General features: G+C 41.5%; 2 protein-coding genes across 2 annotated transcripts in view; both read left to right on the top strand.

The window, feature by feature from the left end:
- The first annotated feature begins 753 nt into the window (after nt 1–753).
- Nucleotides 754–17,947, top strand: ifngr1l (interferon gamma receptor 1-like). Its single transcript, XM_080548809.1, has 7 exons — nt 754–889; nt 12,060–12,204; nt 12,610–12,791; nt 14,752–14,912; nt 15,231–15,399; nt 15,669–15,799; nt 16,800–17,947. Exons 1-7 carry the CDS (start codon nt 829–831, stop codon nt 17,163–17,165), a joined length of 1,215 nt encoding a protein of 404 aa, XP_080404935.1. The 5' UTR covers nt 754–828; the 3' UTR covers nt 17,166–17,947.
- Nucleotides 17,948–21,337: 3,390 nt separating this feature from the next.
- il22ra2 (interleukin 22 receptor, alpha 2) overlaps nt 21,338–21,651 on the top strand; it is a gene marked incomplete at both ends in the record, with an annotated part of 5,145 nt that continues 4,831 nt past the window's right edge. The window contains one exon of the mRNA XM_080549013.1: nt 21,338–21,389. Within this exon, the coding sequence (XP_080405139.1) occupies nt 21,338–21,389 (52 nt within the window). The remainder of the gene's footprint in view (nt 21,390–21,651) is intronic.

The raw sequence follows: 21,651 nt of genomic DNA on the forward strand, positions 1-21,651 counted from the left end.
AACTATTATATAGTGTCATTGCCGATCAATGATCGAGGTCGTTATATAGAGAAAATTAATGAAATAGGGGTTGATTCATCAGATCAGTCATACGTCATCTCCCTGTCATCAGGGATTTGTAGTTCTTCATCCACATGGATGGAGGCAGACTGAAAGGACACACATTCATTGCCTATTTCATAAATGTTCTCCATACAACGACGTCGATCATTGATCGACAACGACACTATATAATTGTTTGCCTGACTGGCCATCGGATTTGGGCAGTCTGGGGATTGACACTGCAAATCAACTGAAGAACTACAAATCCCTGATGACATGGAGATGACGTATGACTCATCTGATGAATCAACCCCTATTTCATTAATTTTCTCTATATAACGACGTCGATCATTGATCGGCAACGACACTATATAATAGTTTGCCTAACTGGCCATAGGATTTGGGCTCCTAATATCTAAAAAGCAATACGGTTTTCTTATTTTATCGGATTAAAGTAGCGAAGACCAGAAATTCCCATTGACCGCCAGTCAAACTTCTACTCTTCTATCACCCAAAAAGGGGCGTGGACATGACGGGAGGGGAAAGTACCCGGATGCGTTGCTCTGATGAATGCAGTATGCTAGTATGCCATTTCGAACACAGGCAGTGACATTATGCGCAGTTGAACTGGGAGGAGGATTGGGATATTTCCCTGGAAGTTGACGTCAGTGCGGGTTCGTCTTCCCCCATTGGACAATCAGGATTTCAGGAAACGATCTCGACAACTTCTGACAATGCTGTATTATTTTAATGTAACATAGGCAGAGTGGGCTCCGTAATAAAACAATGATCCGTACGTACGTGTTCCTCGTCGCGTTGACCCATCATGTGGTCTTTAGTGTGGTTGGTGAGTAGGCTCTTTTTGTTCTTGGTACGAGCATGCCCTGATAACGTTTCTTCTTTCCACGTAGGCTACTGGGAACCAGAATACATGTCCATGGAGTGTGCAGTATTTAGTACAATAAATGGTGTTCCCCACCATTAACTTCATGTTTATTGTAGCTGTAACTGTGACTATTATTGTTTACAATATATTGATGTTGTATCTGTAAGGTAGACTCAATCAGTTTACCCACCTTCTTATTTAATAATTGTAATTAATTTAATTTAATAATAATAATTATTTGCATTAGTCAGTCCGGTGGTCAGGGTTTACCCACCTTTTTTTTTTCTTACTTTTTTTTTTTACTACATCCATGTACATCCACTGTACACATGTATACATGTTACAATGCCTCATGTAGGCCTAATATGCAGCACATGATCAACTGTATCCATATGGATACATGTTACAATAAAAGCCATTCTGACTCTATTGATTCTATTCTATTCTGTTACTAGTGCAACACACAATATGCATGATCAGAATCAGAATCGCGTTGATTACATCTTACTGTACACGTACACAAGAGTACAATTATTTGTCTTCGGTTCTTCAACATTGACATTGCAGCATTCATATACAAAAAACACAACAATAATAATAAGTAACGTAAGTAAGCAACAAAAGTAACCCTGGCCTGCATTGATAAAGTAATTAAGTGGTGGATTTTACAGTGGCTTCAGTAGTGCAAGAAAAATGCTGTGTAGATTATATGAAATGCAATATAATACAGTACAGTAGTACATTAGTCCAATGTTATACAAGTAATCCAGTAGTGTGCAGTAGTTCTCATACTGTAATATGTTCATGTTTGTAGTATGTGTGGCGTTGGTTAGGGCGTGTAGTGGCAGTATTGTATTATTCCAGTGTATTTCTCCAGGAGTCTGATTGCCTGGGGGAAATAGCTGTTAGTTAGCCTCTGGGTTTTAGCTTTGGCTACAAGTTTTGGCTTCTGTACCGTTTCCCTGACGGCAGTAGCTCGAACAGTTTCTGATTGGGGTGGCTGGGGGACATCCGCTGATCTTCTCAGCTGACTGCCCTACCCTTTGCAGTGCTTTGCGGTTTCGGGGCAGTGCAGTACCGTTCCAGGCAAGGGCTGCTTCTGAAGAAGGCCCCTAAGGATCTTAGGCCCTAAGCCAAACATTTCAGCCGCCTAAGATGGAAGAGGCAACATGCTTTTTCTCACCACCTGGTTGGTGTGTTCATCCCAGGTGAGGTCATTGGTGATGTGACCCCCCAGGAACTTGAAGCCGATGACCATGTTACTGTACCCATATTAACCCTACATGTTACAATGTGTTGCAGTAGTCATGTACTGTAACCAGCAGATCTGGCTTGCATTGAACTGGATGGAGCGATGAGGGAATGTGCTTGCAATTTCATTGGATGTTATATTCCAAGAACCCTCCCCCCATATTCTTGTAGAATGGTTGTTATGTGTGATGCCTTTTATGACTGGGTAGGACTATTTTGCTGAGAATTGTTGCCTATGCTAGTTTGCAACATTGAAGAAAACCTGAAGGAAAAAGTGAATCCGTTTTTTGGAGATCTGGTCAAACGAGGTATTTGATTGGTTTAACGTGTCACAAGGTGTCACTAATTAATTTCCATCCCTTTGTATCTACTTTCTGCAAAAGATTCCCCCAGGCTTTCAGAACTGCCTAAACTAAAACTGCACTGTTAGTAGACATGTGCTATTACACTGCACTATTAGTAAACACCTGCCTAAATTAATCCTGCAGTTTTAGGCCTAATAGTAGACCTGCTATTACACTGAACTGTGACTGTAGTAGGACCTCTTGGTGAATAGCTTGAGGACCGTTTCTACATCCAAAATGAAATCCTGTTTGTGATGCATTGTGATGCATTGTCCCTGATCCTGTCCAAACACATTCCACACTCACCAGTAGTCCTATTGTTAAATGACAGTTCAAACCTTGATCTAAACATCAAACAAAGACGCATCTGGCTGGCCGGCCTTACAGCAGCCAAAAGGCTTATAGCTTGCAGGTGGAAGTCACCCCATTTCTTGACCACGCAGAGGTGGATATTAGATTTCATAGATATAGCCAGCATGGAACACTGGATAGCCAACAGGCATCATGCAATTTCGGACAATGTTTCATGCTGGGACCAAACTATAACCATCCTCAAGACACTACTATAGGCTAATCGATTTGCTCCTTCCATAGGGTCCTGTAAGGGGGGGGGGGGCTGTGATTGGGTGGGGGGGGTGGCGGGGGTGTTGTGATTGGGCGGGTGGGTGGGAGGTATCTGGCGGGAGGGACATTTGTGGGAGGAGGGGTAGGTGGGGAACTACTGGGGTAAAGGGAGATTGGGAAGGGAAGGGGAGGGGGGGGGTTGAAAGGTTTATGCGCATTTTGTATTTGTACTGGTAAACCGTATTTTTGTTATTCTATTTTCTCCTTTGTTTATTTGTGTGTTACCACTCCCCTTGTTTTACTCCCTGAAATAATAATAAAAAATTGATCACAAAAAAACAAAATGAAATCCTGTTTATAAGATGACAGGATTGTATGTCGGTTTCTGATTGTGCAGACATCCTCACAAGTTTCCACAGGCCCTAGTGCTGCTGATTGCTAAGATTGTTGTGGTCTGTTTCCCATGGCGTGTGGGTGGGCGCCGTGCCCTCAAGGGCTTACCTACAAGCGTATTAGTAGGGTAGGCTTGTAGCAGGGGAGGCTGGTGACAGTAGATATCAGAGAATGGGCTCATTGTGATGCAGGGAATGGAAATTAAGAATGGTATGGACACATACAATGAGCCCGTTCTCAGATTTTTACCTCAATCAGCCTCCACTAGTGGCTAGTATCCTGGTTTGTCCAACATTCTTTTCCCAATTCTTAGAGAATCACAGCGGGACTACTGGCTATTCTTTCACCCAGAAATCTATTGCATTTGAGATAGATTGCTAAATGTCAGAATTGCTTTGTTATTTACATAATGGAGTTGAGTGCTTTTATTACCACACAAATTAGATGATTGATTTGTATAGAGTAGGTAGAGGTTTAATCCCCGCACGCTGCCACTGCACTTATATGCAGTGTGAAGTGCCGCCGAAAGCCACGACAAGGTGGTGAGGAGAGCTGTGAAGGATGTTTGAAGAGAGAATGGTTGCCTTATCAATTTGCCTTATCAGATAAATTAGCAAAATGTTTAGTTTATTATAGCAGCTCGTGAATAAATGAGTTGAAGAGTGGAAATGCTTTAAATGTCAGGTTATTTGAACGTGGATCTAGGTACTCATACCGTCATCATGCATTCTCTCACAGCAGAGGGGAAATGTTTTAGGACAATTAGGGGGACAATGAGGGGGTGCTGCCTAAAATGATGTGAGGGTGTGATGATGTTTTTGGATGAACCTTAATTTAGAAATAATTAATGATGTCAGACATGGAATATACAGTATGTGTCAGTGTGTTTGCAAAATGGTATATTAATTAACTTGTAGTCAAGTGTATTTAATACAGTAGTACATGTTCATATTTGTAATGTCACATGAGGCCAAAAAAATCTAACAGTTGATGGCAACTTGGTAGAGGGGGGGGGGGACATCTTCTGACAACATGCCCTGTACAAGTAGCCAAAACGCCAGGGTGATCAGATCAGATTGATATACTGACAAATATATGCAACACTCTTGTGACCAGAGCTGTTTTTTTCTTTATACTCATCATTGCACATGGCATGTAAACAATTTTGACTGTTTCATGAAAGTTATAATTTCAATCATCTGATTAGTTCAAATACTGTATACACAGTGCCAGAGCAGACAATTACTGTCATGAACTGCGCTCTTTGCTTTGCTTTGCTTTGCGAGCATTCTGTGTCCATATACAGTAGCCCACAGCTGAAATGCGTGGATTCAACTGAGAAACATTATGGAGACAAGAACTAATAAGCTACTCTTCACATCATTAATCAGGCGGCAATGTTTGTAAACATATCCACTATGTTTAATGATGTCTCTTAATCTAGGCAGTTTCCAGCCTCTCTAATCCACTGCCATTGTGGAAGAGTGCTGACCGTTACTTGCAACCAGATTGCTGGGTTGAGCTCTAGATTTAATTGAAATAGAAGAGAACGCACACCGCAGAAAACCTGGGCGAGGTGCTGGCGACGGAGCAGAATACTGAAGGATAAAGTAGAAGCCGCTCGTTCCGGATGCAAAAAGTGTATCATTTATTGACAACCGTTTCGGCCAGAAGCCTTCGTCAAGTCATACGCTATGTAAATAAGTAGAGCCTCCTCCTCGGGGGTCAAATGACCACAGTCTTTACAATGGGAAGCTGCTACTTACACACAACAACCTCTAGTTGGCCGCCTTGTATATTAGCCTGCCTCCTACACAGAAAAACTGCAACATCGTTTTATACTAGCTTATCCTGATGTGATTTAGAAAATGTAAGGATACTGGGTGGTAGAACGCACATATCTAGGAAAAGTTATGAAAGGAGGGTCCTGAAATTTGATCGAGTGCAAAGATATAAAAAGAAAATGACTCACAGGGTCAAACTGACCCCGCCCACATCTGTTCTAGTCTTAAACAACTCTTTTCCCCCAGCCCCTGCAATCCCACTGGCTACTAACATTTCTGTCAATCATTAGTCAAAACACACGTGAGTGGCCTCGGGTGGTCCAGTGGTCTCGTACCACAGCCTACAGTGCACACATATGCCCACGTCCCCATGGGGTTGACTCTGGTCCATGCACTGCTGACATACCCTATAATTTAATAATTTTGCCATTTAGCAGACGCTTTTATCCAAAGCGACTTACAATTACGAATTACAGGGACATTCCCCCTGGAGTAACTGAGGGCTAAGTGCCTTACCCAAGGGCACACTAGTAGTGGTGTGGCTTCAGGCGGGATTTGAACTCACAACCTTCCGATCCCAAGTCCAACTCACTATCCACTAGACCACCACTACCCTCTCCTCCTTACTTTCCTGTCTTTCTTCTCTATCTACATCAAATACAAATAATAATAATAATATAAGAGTGGGACTGCCACACTGACAAAATAACACACGTCTCTCAATCCCAAGTCTCTAAATCCCAAGATGTTTTGGGTATGTCACTGCACTAATTGCACTTTTATTGCAGTAGTTAAGCATGCTGGGTAACAAATAATAGTGTTACTGAATGTTGCACCGAAAGTAATTACCACCAACTTCGGTTGTATGCCGAATAAAGGAACTTGAATTTGATTTGATTTATCAGACAGTGTATTTTGTCAGCAATATTTACAGATGGCCGAGATGAGTTTTGCGATGTTTGCAGAAGGATGGCATGTGGTTACAAAAGGATATTCCATCCTCTTGTGAAATGAAAGCCATCTGCACTGCTATGTTGCAATCTCCTCTGGCCGTGTGTCCACAAATAACCCCTTAGACAGTTGTTTTCAGGAGAATTTGATTTAACTACTTTTAATTTTAATTAAAAGCGGTATTAAAAAATGGTTTTCACCAGGTACGAGGAGGAAGAAGGGCTTTGATAGTTGTTGTTTTCACAGATTATTTGTTTATTTACATGATCTGTTTTCTATTGTTGGTCAATATGTAAATATGTAAATAAATGTGATTTAATTTAAAATATATATATTATATTTATATTGAAGTCAACTGCTGTTTATTAATTATTAATCTCTGTTTATTGGAGAAGGGGTAGGATTAAATAAGCTTATGCTTCTTCCTACTCCTTTTCGGACATGTGAAGTAAATAGTGTTTTTTTGTTTTGTTTTTTGTTTTGTTTAGTTTTTCTTGTTTTTGTTTTGTTTTGTTTTTTTTCTTGTTTTTGTTTTGTCTTTTGTTGTTATAACTATTTCTCTCTGCACATGTTCGAAATAAATGCTTTCATTCATTCATTCATTCATTCATTCATTCATTCATTTTGATAGACTAGGTGGAAGTCTTGCCATCGTGCTTATGCTGTACCTAACCAGTCCTCTCAAATCACAACAAGTGTCTAGAGAGTCAGGGCTAGCGGATGCTTCTGGACAGAACCAGTCTGAGTGTGTGTTTTGGCTGTTAAACTTCACATATCCTGTTCCCCATTTCAGAGATGTTATGGTAGGGTAGATGTCTATTGTTCTCACAGCCAGCCTCCATTTTATAGCTCTGACCTCCTTTTATAATCTGTTTTGGTAATTGATTTTGCTTCCTTTAATTCAGAAATCTGACGACGTCAACGATTGATGTTTTGTAGAACACTGACATCAAGGGCTTAGAAAGGTCGAAGTCCAATATATTACAATGTACAATATCTTCCCAGCAAATCTTTCACAAATAATAATTTAGGGAAGTATCACTTGTGTTTCTACAGTAGTATCAGTGTAGTGTCAGAAAAGACAGTACATTAAATCACTATAGGCCTATTCAATCATTTATGATGAATGAACAATCATAAGTGGCCCTCTTCTGAGCTGATTTACAGTAATCTGTCACATATTTGTAGCTCTGGTGAAATGTCACTTATCTGTGGTGTGCAGTATGGCACACATGTCTTTTCATTTCCGTTCTGATAGTGGTACTGAAACAGTTGGTTAAGTAGAGCCACGCTCACGTGAGGAGTAGCCTTCCGGAGACTTGTGTTAGATCCCCAGCTGATGGCAGTGCGCTCAGAGCGTCCCCGTTCGAAAGTCCTCTTATTAGTATGCAACAACATATGCAATGCATTTGCCACAGACAAATCCAACATTTAAATGTAGGCTACAATCAATATGATATGTCTGTATGGTGTAAGACATGGCTAACTACTATCTCAATGTCCACACTTGTATACGATAAGATGAGGCTATTTTAGCTTCATTTTTTTCCTGCATGATCAAATGTTTTTATTTGATATCTGATACATGTGCAAGTAGCATGACTAATGTGATCAGCCACTAATAAGGAGAACGATGGAGAATGGATTGTATTGTGGGAGTTTTTTATGCAATGCATTTGCCTAATGTTCAAGCCGGCTACTGCATTTCGCGAGAAGGAATAATACAACGAGTCCCCTGTCCCTCCCCCTCCCATTGTGCCGCCGGTGACTTCGGGGTAGAGGGGGGCTGGTCGCTCCACTAGTAGCAGGCGGGTGGGTGCGTGTCGCGTTGGCTGTCTGCCCCGTACTGACCTCTACCCCTGTCCTTTTCTGTCCTCCCCCTGGCCGCGTCGAAAGGTGTGCTTCATCGTTGAAACGTTGAGCCCGCGCTTTGTTTCCCGCAGTGCTCCACCTGATGGCATGATCATGTGCATCAGCCGGGTGTGTTTGATGTAGACCCCTTCGATTACTCTGCCCCTTCTGTCGGTGTGTGGCCGCTGTCCAGGGTTCTGAAAGGCAGGTTTACTTGGGCATGCGTGCGGGTCACCACAGTGTGCTTTAGGCTATATATAGTAATACAATAATATATAATATAGCCTGTGCCTATCCGTGGATTACTATTCACTATGAGATGCAAGACAGAGATTTTGGGGCTTCAGTTGGATAATAATGCATCGCAGTGGCCTAATGAAGGCCTAATATTTGGTTTACCAAGCGGGTTATATAGCGGGCACCCCACACCCTGCAGTAGCCTAGAATTCAGACCTTCTCGTTCTGTTGAGATGCTAAATGATTACAGAAGCACACAAATGATCACCATCACACTTATCAAGTCTCAATCTCAATCTCAAGCTCTTTTTATACAAAAACCAGGTCCCAAGAACGATAAAACACAGACAAAACAGTGATAAACTGTCTACATTCTGTAAATGTCCATGCGACAACAAAACGTCCCAGGTACACAGGAGAGTACAGACACAACAGTGATATGTATAACAGATCTATGTTAAAATTCCACCACAAGTGACACTTCCTGGTTTAGCGGGCAGCAACACCCTCTCTCTCTGCAGGCCCCGTCTGTCTGTGGTGAAAGACTTCACTGTAACACTAAATAGTATGATTCCTGCGGTAGTCACTTATATTACACACACACACACACACACACACACACACACACACACGCACCAACTTTGATGTGTAAAACAAAAATATGAGCCTCTCTGCCCTGTTCTTTTTGAAAGCGCAGGAAGGTGGACTAATGTACTGTCTCATACGTCATCCCAGCAGCATACTGTAAAAGGTGGATGGCTTTTTAGACATCCAAAGTGCTCACATTGTAAGGGGGAGAACTCACCGCATTACTGTGTAGTATTAATCTGGCCGATGCCACGGTAGCCATTATGTGCCAGAAAGATTATCTCACCACCAACTGTTAAACACACTACATGGCAAACCTGTACAAACATGGCATTGTTGTACATCACATATTGTAACAGGATCTTGTGCAGCCAGCCAGCAGGAAATTGTATGTTTCTTTATCGTGGAGAATCTGGTGTGTAAGCACATCCTGCTGTGTTGATGGATTTATGTGTGAGAGAGCAAGGCTACATAGTCAATTCATGAACAGTTGCATTAACTCCACAAGCTAATGCCTAGGCTAAGCTTTAATGTGAGTTAATGTGGTGTTCTTGTGGCAAGTGGGAGACCCAGGTTTAAACCTCCTCAATGCCTACATATTATGTGGACAGAGAAAGTATGGGAAATCTACCAGATGGAACAAATAACATACACTCTGAGACTCCAGAAACATCTATTTATTAAAAGATGGAGTCCTGTCATGTCCATATTAATACAGTGAACCCTTCCACACATCTTGACTCATATTTTTCTGTATTCTAGACTCACCTCATATCACTACACATAGATATACGCCTGAATTGCATTCACACACACACACACACACACACACACACACACACACACACACACATACACATTTTTAAATTTGTATTTTTAACAATGGATCATTTATTTTATGCACTTTATCAGCATTTTTAAAGCACTTTATCAATGTAATACTGTATATGATTACGATTATGATTATGATTATGATTGTTTATTATTATTATTATTATTATTATTGTTGTTGTTGTTAGTCGTTGATAAGTTGGTACTGGTGGTGTGTCTCCGGCCTGCATTATCTCAGAATACCCAGAATAGCTGTACCACTTCCATCTGTTAGGCCTTCATTGTGGAGGAGAGGGACAAAATGTTCAATAAACAATTGTTTTTAATTTATAAACATAAATCAGGGGGAAAAAAGGTATTGATGGTTTTCCAGCCCCCACTATATCATCAGCCTTGTCATATCTGACAGTGTCTAGTGTAGTGTTTCCCTTCCGCTGTGGTTTGGAGTGTCGCTTTCTGTGAGGTCGTCGTTGTTGTTCCCATGGTAGTTCCTTCCAATGGAACCCAGCTGCAGGCAGAGTAGTTACAGTTCCACTGTAGGGTTACTCTGCCCTCTAGTGGACCTAGTGGATAAAACAACCTCAGGAAACATACTCTATTCTTTTTTTTTTGAAAAAAATTGTGCAAAGGTTTATGAGCCTTTTCTCAATTGTTAGGAAGACGACTCCTTGTGTCCTCTCCTCCATCCTCCACTCGCTTTGTCCACAAAAAAGCATTGGAGAATAATGTAAGGGGAGGAACCTAGATCTTCTCCTCCAATGTATTTTCAGTGGGACGCAGGAGAGGACACAAGGAGTCGTCTTCCTAACAATTGAGGGTTATGAAAAGGCTCATAAACCTTTGCACAAAACTGGAGCATGTTGATAATGATGACGCAGAGTCACTGGATAAAAGCATCTGTGAAATATCAAAAATGTAAATGCACATATCAATATGATACGTCTGTATGGTTATCATAAAGTTTATGATGCATCGGCTCTGTCAAGTGAGATATGACTTAATTTAAGTTTAGTTTTGTTTCAAGTGCCGATGTGACTGTCACTCAAGGGGGCAGCAGAGCTGAGCGGAGTAGACAGCTGAGGTTAGGGCTCAGGTGTTTATAACCAGGGAATGGACTCGCACTAGAGGACGTACCTGTTTCAAGCCAAGCAAAGAGACGCACCTGTTTCCGGGTAGCTCATTGTAGTGAAAGGTCCAGAGACACCATTGGCTTTCAATCTACTTCTACTTCTGCTTCTATTTTTACTTAAAATAAATGGTAGAAAGATAACGCCCCCAAAGATGTTTAGTTGTGCAGCGTCCTCTGTGTCCTCCAGGCCTCTGTGTCCTCTGTGTCCTCCAGGCCTCTGTGTCCTCTGTGTCCTCCAGGCCTCTGTGTCTTCCAGGCCTCTGTGTCCTCTGTGTCCTCTGTGTCCTCTGTGTCCTCTGTGTCCTCCAGTCCTCTGTGTCCTCCAGGCCTCTGTGTCCTCTGTGTCCTCTGTGTCCTCCAGGCCTCTGTGTCCTCTGTGTCCTCCAGGCCTCTGTGTCCTCTGTGTCCTCCAGGCCTCTGTGTCCTCTGTGTCCTCTGTGTCCTCCAGGCCTCTGTGTCCTCTGTGTCCTCTGTGTCCTCTGTGTCCTCCAGGCCTCTGTGTCCTCTGTGTCCTCTGTGTCCTCCAGGCCTCTGTGTCCTCTGTGTCCTCCAGGCCTCTGAGTCCTCCAGTCCTCTGTGTCCTCCAGTCCTCTGTGTCCTCCAGGCCTCTGTGTCCTCCAGTCCTCTGTGTCCTCCAGGCCTCTGTGTCCTCCAGGCCTCTGTGTCCTCCAGTCCTCTGTCTACTCCAGGCCTCTGTGTCCTCCAGGCCTCTGTGTCCTCTGTGTCCTCCAGGCCTCTGTGTCCTCTGTGTCCTCCAGTCCTTTTCGAGTTGAGGCAGACGATTGAGCAAAAAATCCCAACTAACTCGACAGGCTCTTTTCACACAACTACAGTTACACAGATTAATAACGTATAGCCTACATGCCATATCTTCGATGAGGACGTAATGTAAATGGAGAAGAGATTGATCGGGACTGCGGGAGTTGACATTACTACTGAATGAATGAAATTGAATGCATTTCTATTATTTTACGGTACTAAATTAAAAGATATATATAGGCCTAAATATATTTTCAATTATACTTGAATCATTTCCTGTAATACCATCCATGTGGCCAGAGAGTCTTTGCGCCACAGTGTGAAAACGCTCGTGTGCCCAGAGATCAGATCGGCTCTGAAATGGCGTATCTCCCTCGTGTGACCACGGTCTCAGGTGAGTTCACGGCTTCACGAGACCCTGACTCTCCACTGCTTCCCCCCCCCTGCAGTGCCTCCTGTGGCCAACCTGAGTGTGGTTCCTCCTGTGGCCAACCTGAGTGTGGTTTGCCACAACTTCAAGAATGTTCTCTTCTGGAACTACAGCCTCCCAGACCTGCGGCCTCGCTTCATCGTGCGGACACAAGACTATTCAGAGTGAGCTGCGTTCCAGTGTCTGACTGGTTGATACATCTGTCTTACATTATTCAGCCTGTATTATCAAATTGCTGTGGCCAGTATACTGTATGGCTCCATTGTTTGCATGTGTTTTTTTTTTTGTGTTTTTTTAAATCACTTTGTGTTTTTTGTGTTGATCAGTGACAAAAAACATGAATGAAATCTATTTTACAGTCAGTTTGTAACAACAAAATGTGAAAAAGGTCCAGCAGGGTGATACTGACAGCTTACTGTACAACCCAGTGGAGGTGGAAATCTGAGGACACTTGTGTTCGATATTGTGTCCTTATTCCATTCCATGCATTCTACCTCCACCAGCCTCCCCTGATATAACCATTCTAGCATTCAGCCTCCTCTGATACAACCATTCTCTCTCTGCTCCAGTACGGATTCAGTGGAGGTATGTTCAGACATCTCCGTCCACCACTGTGACGTCTCCTCATCCACCAAGAAGACAACTCTATACAAACTGACAGTGATAGCTGTGGTTGGTGAGAGTCAGTCTGAGCCTGAGGATCTCTCAATCAGCTACGACCATGACTATAAGAAAGATGTGAACCAATCATGTAAGTTCTCACTCAGCCGACTGAGAGAGCCTATACTATATATATATATATATATATACAGGGGTGCACATAACGTTTTGGGGCCAGTGCTCAGAGGAGCACCTAGGGATGCTGCTTGGTGCTCCCCGAGCTCGCGAGTCACGACCCGTCCCACAGGATGGATAAAAAAGGGATACATGGATAACTTATAGTAGCAAAACGACATTTATTCATAAATAAAGATGAACGAACAAATGATTGTGTGCAAAACAAAATAAACAAATGCAAAATCAAATGACTGCTCTTTAAGCATGAAAGTCTGTCAGACTCCTTTAAACACAATGAAATCAACTGACATCTCTTTAAGCACTGCTCTGTTCTGTAAACACTGAAATCAACTTTTCAACAAAAAGTTACAGCCTAAGCATTTATTTATGCTACAAGCTTGATCATCTTCATCACTGCTCTCTTGACTGCTGTTAATACTGTCCTCAATTTCAACCATGGTAGAGGATGTCCTAGTTGTAGGGCAGGCTATCACTTTAAATAGCTCATTATTTTGATTGTGCAACAAAGTCTTTTTTTTTCTTTTTCTAATAGAATTCCCAACCATATCCTGGGTCAGGGGTCTATGTGCGATAATGAAGCTGTAAAACAAACGTCTGAACGTTTGAAAGCTTCAGAGAAAAGAAACGTGAAGTCCCTTGGTGTTGTTTTTCCTTTTAGCGACGAGTCGTTCGGGACTGAATTTTCACGTGGCGGCGCCGCAGCGTGATAACCGTGCGATACGCGATACGCGGAATGAAAGTACGATTTACGATACTTTCCGAATGTTTTCGTGAGGGGAGTCGCCGTGGTCGTCGTCGGTCGACTGTTGTGATGGATTACTCGTCGGGGACGGCAAATAGTTACTTAGTGGGGCTTGCAGTGATGCAGCAGTCAGCAGTCAGCAGGTGGATTTTGAGGAAGTAAATTCCTCTCCCAGCGCTTCCAGCTGTTGGTGCGCAAGAGCGCGTTCATGCGGCTGATCTGCCGCGCAGGATGCATTTTGGCGACGCATGCGCACTGGCGCACCAGTTATGTGCACCCCTGTATATATATATATATATATATATATATATATATATATATATATATGTACATAGTATATATAGTATATATGTATATACACAGGTGCATCTAAAAAAAAAAATGTTGTGGAAAAGTTCATTATTTTCTGGGGCGAGTTACTCTCCCAGTCCTGTTTACTACATTGGTGTCAGAAGTGGGATGGGACAAGGCCATTGGAGAGCCGTGTCCACATGAGGGACTTGATATAGTGAACCGTGAGGGCTCGCTCTCCCGAACGGTGGGGATAGTGTAACGAACTTGTATAAGGCCCGTTAGCAGCTCCACCAAGGGAGTTAGCTTTCTTGGTGTTGTTGGTATGCGGGATATCGGGGTTCGACTCCCGCATGGGGCGGGTTACTCTCCCAGTCCCGTTCGCTACAATACACTATTTTGTATGAAGAAAAAAAAAAAACTTTCTAAACACGTTCTCTTATTAGCAACAGGGGTGCAAACTTGTCACCTTTCTGCGAAATTCCCTGTTTTTACCTCAAAATAGGTCACCCACGTGAATCGTGTAGATCCACGTGAATCGTGTAGAGCTAAACTCTGCTGCTGTTGAAATAACTTTTAGCTTCAGGCAGTCTTAAAACATCTTCAATTTAATAATCAACATTTTAGGCCTTAACACGTTTTAAAAAGGTCTTAAATATGATTTGATAGGTTTTAAAGATTTATTGGATTTGAAAGTTATTTCTACTTCCATAACAGTTAACATAAATTGAGGTTAACCCAGGTGCCCTTAATTGCTGCTTGTGGCTATATTTATAATAATGATAATAATAATAATAATAATAATTATTATTATTATTATTATTGTTATTATCATTATTATTAACAGAATAACGGTAATAATTATCTGTGTTGATTTTAGGTTCCGTGGACCTCCCACATGTCAACATCACTGTCCAATCAGATCAGAGTCAGATCAGAGCTGAGGTACCCCATCCCTTTCATCTCTACAGACATGCCATCGACCGGTCCGAGAGGAAACGCCATAAGATGTTTTACTACACGGTTGTGATGGGAAACTCGGTAAGACTGACAGAACAACTGCTGCCTCTGAATACCTGGTTTCCAGGACCCAGTCTTTTTTGTCTAGGAGAAGACTCAACCTGGATCTGGGGAACCAGTCCTAAATACAAAGATTTCTTATAATTTTTGGAAGGATCTTACTTTAAACAGTTATTTTACGTAGTTTTTGTGTTTTGTTTTATAAATGTAATCTTGTGTCTTGTCCTTTTTCCAAGTTTGCCTGTATGTTGCAGGACAATTGAAACAGACAATAACATATTTGATCTATTTTATTATGTTATATTATTTTCCACTCCGTTCCGTTCTATTCTATTCTAGTCCTCACACTTCTCCTGCGACTACGACGAACAGCATGTGTGCCAGGAATACTTACAAGTAGAGGGAGGTGCAGAGAAGAGACACTGCGTGACGATAGAGGGACAGATGGGAAACGTCAAAGTCGAGAGTCTACAGAACATCTGTACTGAGCCTCAGCCTTCCCCCACCAGTAAGATTATACTACAGTATAAACAGCACAATGTATTACTTTACACCTATGGTAAAGACTAACTGGGATACTTCAGAGGCCCGACTGACATCACCCCATTGAAGTTGAGGTTTAAAACGGGTTACGGTTTAGGTTAGCGTCGTCCCAAGGATCCCACTTAGCATCTACCCTCCATCAATTACCATTTCCATCAAACATACAACCCTGCTCCTTTAATGTTTAAAAGTCAGTTGGACTGTCAGTGTAACAACTGTGTTTGTCTCCGACAGGTCTCATCACCTCCTACAGCTACATCACCTACATTGCCGTTGCTTCTCTGGTCTTTATTGTGTTGTGCTGTACTGTGTGGATGGTGTACAAGAAGATGACAAGCTCCTCCTCCCCTCTACCTGGGTTTATGGTATGTTCATCATATGCAGTTAGTTCTGCAGCGGAGAATTATTATTGTGATATATTATTAAAAACATTTCATCTTGAGAAGAATTCATTTTCTGCACTCTTATCTGGCAGATTCTGAGTAGTATGGAGAAAATAAGGCAGCTCGCTCCAGATGGTTTTATGTGAGCATACTGCAGTGTTGGTATCATCATTCAATCTAGACAAACTGATGGCAGCTACTAGATTGAAATCAAGTGCAATACTGAAACACAAATGTGTACATTTCAAACCTGCAAACTGCGACACTTTAAATGAATGTGCAATAACACTATGTGCAATATGACAACCCTAGGGTACATAAGGTTCAGAGAATAGGAAATGTTAGAATAGGTATAGCATAGCATAGAGTACAGCACAGTGTTTTATTTGTATAGTATAGCATAGTGGATAGTGTACATAGCCTTTATTTATGTAAACCAGCTCCTTTCCCTTCTTTTTTTTTTTTTTTTTTCCTAGCACCAGGGGAGCCCCCCCCTCACACATTTCGTTGTTTGGTACCTGTACTATATCAATGACAATAAAGACCATTCATTCATTCATTCATTCATTCATCAGAGTTATGTTGTAACACTGAGGGCTTGTAAAAGGAGAGCCTATTCAATAGCCTATACCTGAATCTGACCCCACTACTTTGTTTTTATTTATTTTATTATTGATTCTTCAATAATCAATTGTGGTGTACATCATTTATTAATACAGTTGAGTCAAAACGCACATCCTTTTGTGGGGGTGCAGGGCGCAATGATTACCTCGTTAATTTAAACCAATTCATTGAACAGCAGGAAATATTACAGCTCATTCCCACGTCCGTCCATAGCCACTTTCCCCTCTGTCTCTCCCTCTACACACGTGTCTCATTTGTAACCCTGTCAGTTCCACTGTCTAAATAAAAATCCAAGAGAGGAGTGGAAATATAAACATATCTTCTTCTCCCCTCTTCTCCTCCTCTTTTCTCCTGCCAGGTGTCCAAGTGGTCCGACATGGTCAGACACCTGCGTCCAGAGGAAACCTGCGTGAGCGAGGTGCACAGCGTCACCCCGACCGGGAACAGCCCTCTATTGAAGAGCCCCGTAACCACTGGCACCTTCCTAGAGGAGAACGACCGCCACCCCGTCGGACGCCAAGTCCTCTGTGAGGAGAGGCATGTCGACGAGGTCATGACGACCCCCGGCGATGGAACAGGCTTCTCCTTTGAGGATACCACAAGTGAGGAGGAGAGCGGGGGGAGGGTCTATAACAGCGGTTACGACCGGGGCCATGTTATCTCCGTGCGGGAGGAGATGAGACCGGGGGACCTCGTGGAAGGATACAAATCAGCCAAGGACTGAGGCGGAGGGATACACAGAGTAGACCAGCTGACACCTGAGGCTCTAAAAAAGAGTTGCACCTTCGCTCTTTTTTTGCTGGTGAATATGAGGAGCTTAAATGTCACTGTAAAAATAAAAATACAATTGTGTGAAATGCTCAGCTGAAGCATTGCTCGGCTGAATGCACAGTCATGTGGAAGACGGAGAGAGTTACTTTAGCAGAGGTCAGAGACCAGAGGCCTTAGCATTATTCCATCCTTTCATACCGTATGCATAGCACTTTGACTGCCGATGGCATTCGTTTTTTTATCGAAGGTTTTACTTACGATGACTGTTGAATAGTTGAGTCTCATACTCAGACAAAATGTACTCAGGCCCAATCCCAATACACCCCTTGCACCTACAATTTAGCCCTGCCCCTCCGTTTTTTTGCGCATTCACGCGTAGCGGTAGTGTGTCTTGTTGGGATTGTGGGGTAGAGCTACTTGGCCATCAAATGGCGGTGAATACTTACTACTGAAGGCACTTTACCTGTTCGGATTATTGTTTGATGTCTTTTTTTGTCCTTGCACTTTTTCAGTTATACTTGTTGCATGTTCTGTGTTGCATCATCAAACGTTTTCTGTGTGCAGATAAATGTAAATGTAAATGTCTTACAGGTGTGTCACAAATGTCTTGTTCTTTTTTTATAAACCTGTTCCCCCATTTCTGTAAATTATCTGAGTTTCTTTCAGTGTAATTTCTTTATCCGGGGTCATTTCAATGTGTGATGATACATACCCACTTGTTGTATGTCTTTTCTGTAGTGGTTGTTGGTGTTGTATGAAATACAATAAATGTGCGTAATGCACCATTTGTGTTCCGTGATCTATTCAGTCTATTCTTTTCAATTGGATTTTCTGGTCAATGAAATTCTACTTTGAAAGGAAGGGAAGCAGCTATTCCAGTGAACTCAAACATCAGGTAGCATTGAATGAAAGGAGGAGTTGGCATTTTTAAACAGGAAGGGTTCTGACAGCTGCAGAGGAAATCACCTCTTCCAGAAGCACCAAATAAGGAAGCACCGCCGGATGTTTGTGTTGGTTTGACATGTGACATTTGAAGCAATATCCTCCTGTTCCTTCCTCTAATCCCGGGGCCAGAAGAGGAGGGACATACGGGAACATCAATGAGATATTTACATTTACATTTTTGGCATTTAGCAGACGCCTTATTCCAAAGCGACTTACAATCTTATATATTATATAATGGGCTAAATTTGAGTTGAGAATGTATATTATATAACTGTATTGTTCTTCCACTCTTGTACAATTATTTTTTTGTTTGTTTTTTATGATGATTTCCATCTTCAATGTTAAAATGTAAAGTGTTAGAAGAAATAATAATGTCCAAACATTTTCAGATATAATCAATTTCATCTTGAAACATCTCTACAGGCGTTTGCCACGCATGTCAGTAGAATGTCAGTTATGACGCATGTCAGTAATGATTTAAGGTAATATGATATGGTAATATGATTAATTCGCGTCAACAATTTCTTTTTGCGATAAGGTTTCCAAATTAACCACGATCGTTAACACGTTAACATTAACAGCCTTATTTTTTACTTTTACAAATTAAGAGATTCTAATCTCATTCAGAAATCATCAAAACTAAGAGATAAAATAATATAATAAATTAAAAAAACTCCTCTAACCAGTTTCTCATGCATTTCTTTATTCCAACACCACACGTGTTTTTGTTTGATCTCCCACCCAAAATACAAAATACTGGTATTTTAAACTTGTGATCTGTTAGCGTGTTCAATACTTCTTTCCTGATTAATCCTGATTAATCAGATTCATTTCAGAATATTATTGTGATTAACTTGATCAGAAATTTTAATCGATTGACAGCACTAACATATATATGACATATCTTTTTCCATTAAGGGATTCTTTTTGGCCACTTCGTTATAGACTCATTTTGTAGAATGTCTGAGATGTTGGGCCATCGACTGTGCTTTTTCCTCTCCACCATTCAACTTTGTAGATTTTTTTTAAGTCTCCCCAGGCCTCAGGGTCACATTCCTGAGCAGTTTTGTTCCTCTCCATTTGCTCAGTTTGTAATGACAACCTGATCCACACAGTGTGTAATTGATTACTATGTAAATCAGAGACCCTACAAAAACAAAGATATTAATTCCACAATTACATGAACTATTATCTTTGCATTAAGATGGACTCAATTCAGTGATTTGTTCATGACAGTTTTGCATTCCAGCTCATTTTAAGATTGTCATAGCAAAGGGTCTGAAAACGTATACATGAGGTATTTCTGTACTTCCATTTTAATACATTTACTGACATTTCTGAACACTTGTTTTCAGTTTGCCATTCTGGGGTATTGTGTGTGGATTGATGGCAAATTATTTGAATTGAATAAATTAAATTGAGTCTAAAACACAACAAAATGTGGTGAAGGGATCTGAATAGGTTCCAAAGGCACTGTATATATACAGTGGGGACATGAGTATTCAACAATTTATTAATTCAACATATTGCAGCTATTCACATGGAATTTAGACCAGACATTGACTCAATAAAACTATACAGCTAAAGAAATTGGAACACTCTAATCCATAAAAAGAGTTATTTGCAATAAAGGGGAATGACACAGGAAAGAAGTATTGAACACGCTAACTGAAATGTATTTATTAGTTGGTGGAGAAGCCTTTGTTTCCAATGACAGCGTCAAGACGCTTACGAATATCTCCGTGATCAGGTGGGATTTTGGCCTCTTTTTCAACAGAGAAAGTCTTTAAATCTTGAAGATTCCGGGGGGCCCACTGGTGAATCTTGATCTTCAGTTCCTTCTGCAAATGTTCTATTGGATTTAAGTCTGGCAATTGACTAGACCAGTCCAACACCTTTATGTTCTTCTCCTTGAACCAGTTGAGAGTCTCCTTTGCAGTATGCTTTGGATTGTTGTCCTGCATCCACCCATGTCTCATCCTTATCATCCTGGCGGATGGCAACAGATTATTTTCAAGAACTTCCCCGGTACATGGCTCCATTCATCTTCCGCTCCATAATTTGGATTCCACCAGTACCATGTGAAGAGAAACATCCCCATACCACGATGCTTCCACCTCCAAACTTCACTGTTAGGTATCATATTTTTCGGATCAGGCAGAGCCATTTCTCCTCCAAACATGGTGTCATATTATATATCATATACCTATTTCCCCCACTGTACACACGTAATTTATTTATACATACTATGTGTGTATCTAGTTTTCAGTCATCAGATCTGCTGCAGGTAAATGTCATAGTTGAGATTTACCATAAAGAAGAAATGACAGTAGGGAAGTCCTCAAAGGTCAGCTTTTCAACACTGTTCCACCATAACCCGCTACCTGAATAATGACCCACCCACACCCACGTTTAAAACACACACATATACTACTAATTACACACATTGCTGTAATATATTAATATCAATCAATATCAATACTGTTTGATATCCAGACTGTATAATATATGGATGATATGTGCACGCGCACCCACACACACACACACGCACACACACACACACACACACAACATGACACTGCTATTAACTGCTATTGACACACCATGACACTGCTATTGACCACAACACCCGTAGAATTTTTTTTTTGGGTTTTGAGTTCCAAGTTGATCCCTTTACACAGAGGGTTCTAGATGGAACCCAAAAGGGTCTGTGTATGTTAACCCAAACCAGAATTGCCGTAATCAATGACAGAGCATGCTTTTGTTGTTGCCATGTGAGTGTGTGATTGTTCCACTCATATTGATCACATGCCATAGAACTGTCAAATAGGTTTATTGCACTAGTTACTGTTACTGTTTTTCAATGCATTTATCAAAACATGTTTAACATTCTGGTGTTGAGGCCGGGTACAGTAACTAAGTACTTAAACTATCATTGTGAAGACTTTTATACATATCCATTCTCGTAATATGGTAAACCCAAAATGTAAAGTATGTTTACAGTATGTAATGTTGTTTTCTATCGTAACCATGGGACCCTTTATTTTCGTAACCATGGGAACCCTTTATTTTGGAGGTCGTAAAAAAGAAAGGTCAAAATACCTTTAAAAGAGGAAATTGTGCTGTTTAAAGGTGCAGTGAGTGGCGGTCTGTGTCATTAACCTCGGTCCAGCACACAGGATGGCATCGCTTCTGGCCGCTACACTGCTGCTGGTGGCCAACCTCTCACACAGTAAGTCCTTGTCTAATGGATTGTTACAGTGTAGTTGCTCTCTGTTGGGACAAAACTTTTCAAATTTAGGTTTAGAGAGAGAGAGAAAGATATGTATATGTTACAGACAGTACATGTGGGAATACGGTACATGTGGGAAAACTAGGGTTAGGGTTAGGTGCCACGTCGACTTGGTACATGCTGGCATGTTTAACCCTAACCCTAATCCTATCCCTAACCCTAACCTTAACCGTAGCACCCTAGCATCTAACCCTAACCCTAG

This window comes from Nansenia antarctica (genome assembly GCF_963989245.1).
Source record: "Nansenia antarctica genome assembly, chromosome: 19".
Classification (NCBI taxonomy): domain Eukaryota; kingdom Metazoa; phylum Chordata; class Actinopteri; order Argentiniformes; family Microstomatidae; genus Nansenia; species Nansenia antarctica.

Coding starts and splice junctions, on each gene's coding strand:
- ifngr1l (XM_080548809.1), top strand. CDS start 829: ATGATCCGTACGTACGTGTTCCTCGTCGCGTTGACCCATCATGTGGTC. Junction 12,205..12,609: donor CGGACACAAGACTATTCAGA/GTGAGCTGCGTT, acceptor TCTCTGCTCCAG/TACGGATTCAGTGGAGGTAT. Junction 12,792..14,751: donor GAAAGATGTGAACCAATCAT/GTAAGTTCTCAC, acceptor TGTTGATTTTAG/GTTCCGTGGACCTCCCACAT.